Genomic DNA, 10712 nt, shown 5'->3' on the forward strand with positions numbered 1-10712 from the left:
AGAATAGTGAAATATTTACAAAATTAATACTAATAAATAATGAGTTTAATTTTCATGAGATATTAATATATATTTTTTATATTATCAATCAATTAAAAATTATTTTAAATAACTTTTAAAATAATTATTATAAGAGTTAACACACTTACAAAAGTTTTCCTAAACAACATTGATGATTCATGTAATAATAAACATTAAAAAAATAAATAACGGACAATCTCAACAATGAAATGGAAGCATTTAATATTTTTGTAGAATTTATTGGAAACATAAAAACAAGACAAAGAACAAAAACAAAAAGCATTTTGAGAGTTTGTGGGTTGCCTTGCCTTGCTTCGCTGTGGTTTCGCCGGCCGAAGATACAACAATTGTTGCCGTTTTAGTGTCTGCTTTGGACACCTCTCTCTCTCTCAGTTTGATTTGATAATTCGAGATGAACGACCTTCTCACTGTAAGTTGATATCTGCAATTCCCTCTTTCGATGCCAAAATTCTATTTTGATCACTGGGCCTTGTAGTTCTGTTGCTGTACTTTCTGTTTTTTCTTCCAATTTTATGCCATCTTAGTGTCAGATTCATACTCTGTTTTGTTTTTTAAAATAGAAAAAAAATAAGCATTAAGAGGTGACCAATTTTTATCCTTGATTTGTAGTGGGTTACGAATTGGACTCATCGTGTTCTGATATTTTAAGCCTTAAAATTCAGTTCATCGCTGAATCGCAATTGATACTGGAAAATTTCCTAAAGGCGGTGTCTTGCTTTAACTCAGATCACAGTTAATCCCCAGTTAGATTTCAGGTTGTTGTTATGTTTGTGGCATAATTTTTGGTGTTTGGATTTTTTCTGATAGTGATTTTGGTGTTTGGATTTTTTCTGATAGTGATTTTGGTGTTTTTCTTTTGTTTTGTAACTGTTAATTTGACCGGGGTTAAGTTTAGTACAATGTTGTTATCTTATAAGATCAAAGTGTAAGGATAGTTTATTTTTCTGTTGTTTTTCTTTTTTATTAGTTTGAAATTCTTTCTCGCAGGATTCATTTGTTGGTGAGGCTAGTAATGGCCAGCCTGCAAGACAAAGTGATGTTGAAATGGGACAAGTTCCTAGAAGCAACTCTGATATGGGAATGGAAGCTTTTAATAAGCAGGTACACAATGTGCTTGCAATTTAAAAAAATTAAATCATTTGATTTTTTAAAATGTGAATTTTAGTATTTTACCCTAGGTGTTTTATTGTTTGTGATTGTGTGGATATTATTTTAGAATAGGATGGAAGTCAAAAGATATTGTTAAGTCTAAGGGGATAATAGAACTGATAAGTTTAGTTGTTTTCATCGTCAACTCTTTTTCATGTAGTTTGTTCAATACTATTTCAGTTGATATCCTACATTTACTGATAGTCTTTGTTTCATTATTAGATACATGAGGCTGATAAACAAATCGATAAGCTGTCTGTGCTACTTCAAAAGCTAAAGGTAACCATTATCTTCATCATTTGTTACTTTTTAGCAGCAAGGTCTAGTTTATAAGCTAAGTGTACTTTTTGCAGGAAGCTAATGAGGAATCGAAAGCTGTCACAAAAGCATCTGCCATGAAAGGTGTGTTAGAATGCTGTGTTATGTTTTAATCAAAGTCATCTGTTTTGAATTTGGTTGCAACATTTTCTGATATAGGCACTGACGATGTATTAAACCGGGTGTGTTGGGCAGTTATAGCCTGACATGACAATGGTCTTGTTGCTGGCAACAATGATGAGATATAAATATTTATGCTTCACATTTAATTTTTATTAATACACTGCACTGCTTTTAATACTGACATTATATGAGTAAAATTTAATACTCTTTAAAACAAGGAATCAAATCTGTTGCTAAAGCATCTGCCATAAAAGGTGTGTTACAATGCAATGTTATGTTTTAGTTGAAATCATCCATTTTAAATTTGGTTGTAAGATTTTCTGGTATAGTTTCTGACAATGTATTAACTTGGGTGTGTCAGGCTGTTATAGCCAGACAGGCACATGACAATTCTGTTGCTAGCAACAATGATGAGTTATATAAATATATAGCTTCATCTATTTTTTTTTAATATACTGCCTTTGGTTCTGACATTATACGTGAGCAAAACTTAATGCTCTTTATAAGACTAATAAACCTGTAACATTACTTTCAGCTATCAAGAAGAGGATGGAAAAAGATATTGATGAAGTTGGAAAGATTGCACATGGTGTCAAAACAAAAATAGAGGCTATAAGCAGAGATGTATTGAGCTACTGGCTGAATATTGTTTTTAGTAGATGACAATTTGTTGTAAAATTTCTGACGAATATGAAAATTATTTAATCAGGACATGTTTTGTGCAGAACCTATCCAATAGACAAAAGCCTGGATGTGAGAAGGGAACAGGTATTGACAGAGCAAGAATGAATATGACAAAGTAAGTTGGTAGTACATGTCTTTATTATTGTACTTGATAAAATGATCCAGGAAGCTTAATATATACTATTCCTTGAAACCACAGTGCCTTGACTAAAAAATTCAAGGATCTCATGACAGAGTTCCAGGTATGTTTAGTTTTTAACACCTAAAACCAGAAGCTGTTTTTCCAAGTTTATGTCTATCTTCTCATCAATGTGTTATGTTTTAGACTCTTAGACAAAGAATACAAGACGAATATCGTGAGGTTGTGGAGAGAAGAGTTATTACAGGTTTGAACACTTCAGCCCCGTGATAGAGTTAACTGTGTTGTACTGTGGCAGTACTACAGTTTCTTTTTATTACTTTAAAGTTATCTATTAGAAAGTATAAGTTGGATCATGTTCACTTTGTGATTACTTGATTTGATTTTACAGTTACGGGAACTAGGCCAGATGATGAGGTGAGCTTAACTCATGAGTTTGTGACTTGAGATGAGATATCCACAACATATAAATTTTGTTGTAATTGGCCATTTAATGACTGTGTTAGACAATTGATCGCCTGATAGAAACTGGAAACAGTGAGCAAATCTTCCAGAGAGCAATTCTAGAAGCAGGCCGAGGACAGGTACTTGGTTTGTGATTTTTTACCGGAACTTATTTTTTCCTTTTGAAAAATTAACAACACATTATCTAATTTTTTCTGTCTATCTGTCTTCCTCTTTTCCTGAAAAGAAGGGGGAAACAGAGGCTTAGTCACACATTAATCATTGATTATGGTAGTTATGATTTGTCATTATGCTTGTGTGGAGAATTGGACTTTTCTTCCTGCAAAAGTTTATTAAGAAAATCTGGGTATTTGCAGGTAGTAAACACAGTAGAAGAAATTCAGGAGAGACATGATGCTGTAAAAGAAATTGAGAAAAAACTTCTTGATTTACACCAGGTTTGCTTGCACAAAGATCTTAGTCTTGAATATTTAATTCAGTTGATAATTATAGCAGGTCTAATCCTATTTTATTATTTCAGATTTACCTTGACATGGCAGTCTTAGTTGATGCTCAAGGAGAAATCTTAGACAACATTGAAAGTCAGGTTTGTTCACTCTCACTCACACACCCTTGATTTTCTGTTTGTATGCATGTGTATGTAGAATGCAGGGCACATTTAGTTTGATTTGCGTTAATGAGAGAGGCTTGTTCAGGTCAACAATGCAGTCGATCATGTCCAGAGAGGGACATCTGCACTTCAAAATGCTAAGAAACTCCAGAAGAACTCTCGAAAATGGATGTGCATTGCCATCATTATACTGTTGATAATAGTAGCTATCATAGTTGTGGGTGTTCTCAAACCTTGGAAGAGTAGCTAGGGTGCTTGAGTGTGGCCCTTTACCTTTTGTCCATATATAAGAGTTGACTTGGTTGGGAAAGCATATGCAATTATGCATGTGTGTCAAAGGGACATCTTAGAGAAGGATTTTTAAGCTTTTATGTTGTGTGATTGAGATGCTTGTTTTGTGTGGTGTGACTGATTTCTGGCTATACCTTGGTGTGTCTCACAATATAAATTCATATTCTTTGTAGCCTTCGAAAGTTTCAGGGTCTCATATTTCCTTGTACTATTTTATTATATTCTATGAAACTGTTTTTTCTGTCATTTGCTTGTTGCAAATCTTGCATTGATGTTCTTGGAAAGAAAGTACCTTCTTCTCCTCCATTTTTCTAAATTTACTGTTTTAGGCCCAGGTTGTGGTGGGCTTTGGGCCGACACATCCTTAGAGAACATCCATTCTCACCTTCTAGTTCTCATTTTTTCATTCTTGATTTAATCTATTGGTCGGTAGATTACCAAAAATATAAGGTTGTCCAAACAATCTTATTAGCATACATAACCTTTGTATAAAACATGAGTAGTGATGAACAATTCCAATTTACCATGAACCGTGTAATATCGTTGGTTAGACCCTAGAATTTAGATGCATATAAATCTGTTCATCCCTATGGAAATATTTGTGGTGATCTTTTAGTATAATGTCAGTCTAACATCCATAGGTATTTGAAACATAAAGGTTAGAAAGTTTTACTTTTTATTTTTTTTAACTTCTATAATTCCAAACATTCAAACGCCGCCATCTTATTCCTCACCCCAATTCCTTGTAAAATGCCATGTTTATGTTCATCATCATCTTATTATTATTATTATTATTTAGGCATTGACGTGCTTATCAGTGTACTTTTCAATTCCAAAAGAAAATGCATCTATTATAATGCATTTATTCAAAGATTTATTAATTTGAGAAAGTATTAGCATGATTATTTTAGTATTTTGTCCCCTTTTTTAGATGCTTTTGAATAAAATATATTGACGTTTTGAGAATAACCAAAATCTTTATTTATATAAGGATAAGATAGACCTTGTTTTATCCTACTTAGAGAAGGAGAAAGAACCAAGACATGGGTTGAACAGCTGTCTACACTCACAAGTAGAAGGTGAAATGGGGTATTTTCCCAAGATATCGAGCTTTCTGTCTTATTATGTTTATGTTTGGATTAAAGTTTCTAAATTTTAAGACATACGAGGGTAATCAAACAGAATTTCAAGTCTTCGCTTCTCCAAAACTGAGTTTTTTTAAGAAAAAATATATTTTTAAATATACTTTTAGACTGTAACTAAATATAATTTCAAACTAATTTTATTTTCAAATATATTATTTTGATCCTCCCACTAGCAATCTAAACATACCCTATATGTTTTGGCTAGGGTAGGGAGAGGTTTGTGTAAGGATGGGGGAAGGGAGGGAAGAGTGGGATGGGCATTACTTGGTTAAAAACATCCCCACAATGTGAGGGGAATATAATGAGGAATCGTTGTTTTTATTTTATATAATATAAAAAAATTAAAACAAACTTTTAATTTTGAAAAACATTATACCTAAAAAGTTTGAAACTTTATTAAATTAATTTATTATTTATTGTAAAATTTTCTTATACAATCTACCTTCTCTCTTATCTACTTATCGAAACGAGAAAACTTTTTTTTTCACTTCATTTTGTCTTAACTTTATTTAGAGTAAATTGCTAACTTAAGTTTTGTATCAATTTTCTCTTGATACCTCTTTTCTTCATCCTTACACTAATTTCTTAATTGTTTGGAAAATATTACATTAACATTATTTATGCATTACATTAATATTCTTTAATTGTTTGAAAATATTACCCTACATTTTTATAAGAGAAATTGTTGTAAACGTTAAAGTATGGGGATGTACGAAATCTCAATAAATTTCACAAGTTAGTATAATTAACTCATTTATTAAAATAAAAAAACATATTTTCACCATGTTTTTGCTCGATTTTTTACTCATGTTTTTTCCTCTATTTTTTATAATTCCATTTCATGTCTATTTTTTTATTATTTCATTTCATGTCTAATCGAATGTTAGTCGCATTTAAGCATTAAAAGGTTATAAAAAAATATATTTAGAAAATAAAAAAGCTTAAATTATCATCAATTTTTGCTTTAGATATATTCTTTTTTTCTCAGCAAAATTAAACATAGCCTAAATTTTACATTGGTACCTCAAGATTTTACCATGGGTATACAAAACTCATTAGTTATATAACCTTGCAAATTCATTATATTTGTCATACATTTTCGAGATTATACTCTAGTCGTCTACTGTTTCCTCTGAAGTAGGATAAGATTTCTATTATCTGAACATCAATTTTCAAACATTTGTATTTGATACTGTTTGTATATGTCCATTTATTAATGTTATATTTTTTCAAATACATGCATCTCAAAAATATTTCATAAAAATCAACGCAATAGCATATTTCCTAAAATTGTCGTACGAAAAACTTTGCTTTAGGATAATGACTAGGTCATATATGTTTAGTATGAATAATAATTTAAATAAATAGAAGAAAAATCTAAAATTTATTCAGTTGCTTAAAAGAATTATGCCTATTTAAGAGTACCGATCCTCTTGGCTTGACTACTTATGACCAACTCCTTTTACTTGTTTAGAAAATCATTCCTCCCATTATTATCTATAAATTATGCATAAAGTGTGAATAACCCACTTCCATCATGTCAGTATTTGATTATTATGAAAAGAAAAATAATTTTCAGAAGTTGTTTCAAGGTGCCTTTTTAATATTACTATTTTTTTTATCATGATGTTGATAAGAATAGAGTCTTTCCTCCCAACTACCTTTTGAAGCTCTTTTGAATATAAAATAGTTAATTTATACATTTTATTTTAATTTTGTTAACAGATTTACTTAAGAACTTTAAAACCATTATTTTGCAAGTATATATGTGGAAGTAATTAACACCTGAAGTCTTTTCAATTACTTCGCAAGTATATTTGTGGAAATAATTTGTGCTAGTATCATCTGTATGTTTGTTCAAGTTGTTTGGGCAAAAAGTGCTTTTGAGAACTTCTATGCTGGAAACATAGGACTTTTTCCAGCAGAGAAGCTCCCAAGAACACTTGTAGCCTTCTATGCAAATATTTACCACTTCAGACAACTAACCATCTTGTCTTTTTAAAATGGCATTCTGTAATGAACAGGTGACAAACGCAACTGATCATGTGAGACAGGGTAACGATGCTCTCCAAACTGCAAAAAGTTTGCAAAAGAAGTCAAGGAAATGCATGATGATTTCCATTATATTGGTCCTCGTCATTGCCATCATTATCGTACTCTCTGTTTTGAAACCATGGAAGAAGTGACCACAAGAGGAAAGTGATTTACATCTATAAAGAACAAAAGAAATATAGATATTTCACATTTAATTTAATTTTTTTATATGCATGAACACTTTCAGTTGTTACAGTAGCGTGCCTTTGATCCTAGTACTTCCACATTGTCAAACTAGCATTTAGTGTGCGTTTGCACGGCTAATGCATAATAAGTTGTCCACTATTTTTTTTACTCTGCATCATGAAAGGAAATATTTACTTTTTTAACTATGGCTATCATATACTCTAGAGCTTTTTGTCCATGAATTTTTCCGTGAATATTGCTACTCACACAATGTTAAAGGGATTGTACCAAGAATCGTCATTAAGACATTAACTACAGTTAGTCAGGTGGTTGAGTATATTATTGGCTAAATAGGTTTGTTAGTTGCTCAATTATAAGTAATTGAGGTGATGTGTGAGAAGTGTATATCACTAGCATTCTTCTTCCTGTGTAAGCAATTTATTGATATGATTTCAGGAGAATTAAAGCATGGGTAATGCATTCAAAAGTTGAGTATGCAAACATTTGAGGTAAGCTTGCTGTCAAATTAGTCATTGTATAAACAACAAATGGTTCAGAATGATAAAGTTGAATACATGGCAAAAATTCATACTACATAGATAATATACAACAACTTACAAGTTGATTGAAGAAATCTTATGGTCATTATTTACTGTTTAGAAACACATGGCTCAGTGGTGGAGCTTCTTTAGGTTAGAGGGGGGAAACTCTGTTATACCATCATTGCTCCTAACTTGTCACCTCTTTCATATTGATGTTAACTAGTTATGTCATAGTATACACAATCTCATTGCCAATTGGGGTAACTGATGTCAGAGATCGAATAGCCTCATGGCCTTGAACATAAGTTAGCTTAGAGATAAGTGCAAAGCCAGAACAACAGATAATAATCCCCTACTTTCGTACTGGCAGTTTCTTTTTTATAGTTTGCTAAGACCAACTTAAGAACTTCCCATGGACTCCATGTTTCTGTCATCGAAAGATGAAGAAAGCCTTTCCTATCTTTGAAATCTCTGCAGCTTCATTACAGTAGAACCCCCTCTAAAGTTTGTCTCTAAATGAACAACTAAGGATGTACACACCCTTAAATTTAAGTAGATAAAGTTCATGATGCACTTTAAATTAAGTAAATGAAGACATCCTTACCTATTCAGTTTAGAGACAAGCTCAATTTAAAAGAGCCTTATCTCCTACTTAAATATCAAACTTTGACGAGTTATCCAAACCAGGAAATATATGTTCGTATGACTTCTAAAGCTCAGAATTGTTCTCTGTCTTGCAATTGAACCTGCCTTCTTCTAACAGTTTAAGTTATTTTTCTTTTATATATGTACCCATCCACAGTTCATCATTCCCCCAAAATATTCTGCCACCTTTTACTTTCATCATGTTATTTGTCCTCATTAAATATTTAGAAATTTTGACATCTTGGGGTCACTATGACCTCCTAGGTTGGATTTTTCACAGTATACAGTTCATTTGCTAAGATGGCATTTACTAGACGTCGAGTACATGAAGCTACATGAATAGGACTAATTTCATGACAGCAGTATGACTGTATGAGTATCATCAAACTACGAATACCATAAAAGCCAATAAGCCATGTCAAGTAGATATTCCTTTTGATTGTTAGGGGACAGGAAGATAGCATGCAACTTCACACAAACATATGTCAAAGATCAAGCAACCAATATCCAATATTTGAATTTACTCACATTAAAATCATAAAGATCCACAATTTCTCTTAATAACAAACATGGGGGCAATAAAAATTCAATGTTTGACATCTGAAGAAGTTGAAATACCTGCAATCCAGCACAGCAAGAGCAATCCAACATAGTAAGAAAAAACTCAAACATCTGACATGTTTGGATCTATGATTGCATAGCTAAAAAATTCCCGTATGCTAAACAGAAATGGGATTTTGCCAAAAAAACTGTTCAACTTAAAAACTGTTGGCATTGGATTGAAAATTTCATACTAAGTTTGATTACAAACTTACATTTAAGAAACAAAATTTGAAACAAAAACTTTACTACAAATAGACTTTTAAGCAAAACCATTTCTTTCTGCAGCCAAAGTAAAATTTGCATACGCTAACCCAAAATCGACGCCTTTGGGTTCTCCAGTGAACTTGTTTGCTCTTACAACTTTCTCTTCTTTTATGGACGAAAGAGTTCTTATGAAGTTAATTCACATGAAAATAATCGAAGCCTAATAAACCCAAAGACGGAAAAAAGGGATGCAAAAGCATATTTTACAGTTAGATAGTTAGATTTCTGAAATATTGGAGAATCCATAGCAAGGCAAACATTGCATATAATCTCGAGAGAGGGAAAAAAAAGGATAATTGAAAGATTATAAAAAGTTAAAACGAAAAATAAAAAGGAAGGAAATAAAGTTTCATACCTAAAAAAACATGGAATTTGAAGATTGGTTAGAAACAAGGGGAGGAAGAAGGCGATGGTGATCAGCTGCGAAGTTTCACATCTCATCCACTCAGATCGCCCTTGCGTGTGATTTGTGAAACACTGAAACAGAGAGAGAGAGAGAGAGAGAGAGAGAGAGACAGTGGATGTTGTGTTGTCGAAAGAGAAAGAAGAGAAACTGGACAGGTGTGCGTGCCACAGCATACTTTAATTAACGCCTCTCAATATTTAATGCCTGTTTTTACTTAATCTCACAATCTTAAACTGTGAAAGTTTTTTTTTTAAAAACAAAAACAGCTGAGATGCTAATAAATTGATCTGTAAAAGATTAAAAAATTTAAATTTAATTTTTAATTTAAAAATGTGATAAATTAATTCTTAAATTTTTATAATTTAATATTAAATTAATCATTAAATATTATAATTTAATAATAGGATGATCTCTCGAATTTATGAGTAAAATTAATTTATTGTATCTTTTACGTATTAAATAATTAAATTTATTTTTTATTCTTCAAAAACCAATATATAAACACATCACACTTTTGGAATCAAATTTAATCATTTTTCTTTTATTTATAAGAAAGTTTATAATAACTTATATATTTTTACTCAATTAATTGAGTTATACTCTTAAACGTAAACTAGAATATATACATATATATATTATGATTTATGGACATAAAATATGAAATGATTTTTATCTAACTAATATAATTGAGTTTGAATCTGAGTCCATGTCTGGAACATGTTAGACCATCTGATTGTTGGATGATTTGTTAATTGATTCAAGTTTAAATAAATAAGAGGTTAAAGGTCCTTATCTTTCTTCTAGAAAAAAAATCAGATTAATTTTTTTATATATTTTTAAATGGTTTAGAATGTTCCTTCTGTCAATAAAGATTTAATGTTATTAATAATTTTAAAATATTTTAACCGCCACAAGACGCAACTTTTTTCTTAAATATTCCATACTATAATTAACACTAATTCTAGCTACCGTGTTTTGGAATCATGTGACTTAGAACATAGTAGTATATACCAACTCATCCGTGTTATTGTCTTTTTTGGTCCTATATACGTGATTAAACAAAGAA

General features: G+C 31.2%; 1 protein-coding gene and 1 long non-coding RNA gene across 5 annotated transcripts; one reads left to right on the plus strand and one right to left on the minus strand.

Annotated features, from left to right (window-relative positions):
• The first annotated feature begins 266 nt into the window (after window positions 1–266).
• LOC114379733 (syntaxin-132-like) lies at window positions 267–7389 on the plus strand. Of its 4 annotated transcripts, none has more exons than XM_028338424.1 (14): window positions 267–451; window positions 1030–1143; window positions 1414–1470; window positions 1545–1593; window positions 2168–2256; window positions 2358–2431; window positions 2516–2558; window positions 2642–2702; window positions 2847–2872; window positions 2962–3039; window positions 3277–3357; window positions 3441–3506; window positions 4813–4910; window positions 6991–7103. In XM_028338424.1, exons 1-14 carry the CDS (start codon window positions 434–436, stop codon window positions 6992–6994), a joined length of 858 nt encoding a protein of 285 aa, XP_028194225.1. In that variant the 5' UTR covers window positions 267–433; the 3' UTR covers window positions 6995–7103. The 4 variants fall into 4 exon arrangements, with proteins under 4 accessions (XP_028194225.1, XP_028194224.1, XP_028194223.1 ...); XM_028338423.1 differs by having other exon boundaries at window positions 4813–4900; window positions 6991–7078; XM_028338422.1 differs by lacking the exon at window positions 4813–4910 and having other exon boundaries at window positions 6991–7389.
• Window positions 6734–9806, minus strand: LOC114379734. The gene is made up of 2 exons (XR_003659581.1): window positions 9596–9806; window positions 6734–7126 (listed from the first exon to the last, which is right to left on the minus strand). It is a non-coding gene; the product is annotated as an uncharacterized LOC114379734 (long non-coding RNA).
• Window positions 9807–10712: the final 906 nt, after the last annotated feature.

The sequence above is a fragment of the Glycine soja genome, chromosome 12 (assembly GCF_004193775.1).
Source record: "Glycine soja cultivar W05 chromosome 12, ASM419377v2, whole genome shotgun sequence".
NCBI lineage: Eukaryota > Viridiplantae > Streptophyta > Magnoliopsida > Fabales > Fabaceae > Glycine > Glycine soja.

Bases quoted from the DNA above. Each gene is read 5' to 3' on its own strand.
- LOC114379733 (XM_028338421.1), top strand. The intron at 1,471-1,544 runs GTAACCATTATC...TACTTTTTGCAG, and splicing joins TGCTACTTCAAAAGCTAAAG to GAAGCTAATGAGGAATCGAA. The intron at 3,358-3,440 runs GTTTGCTTGCAC...TTATTATTTCAG, and splicing joins AACTTCTTGATTTACACCAG to ATTTACCTTGACATGGCAGT.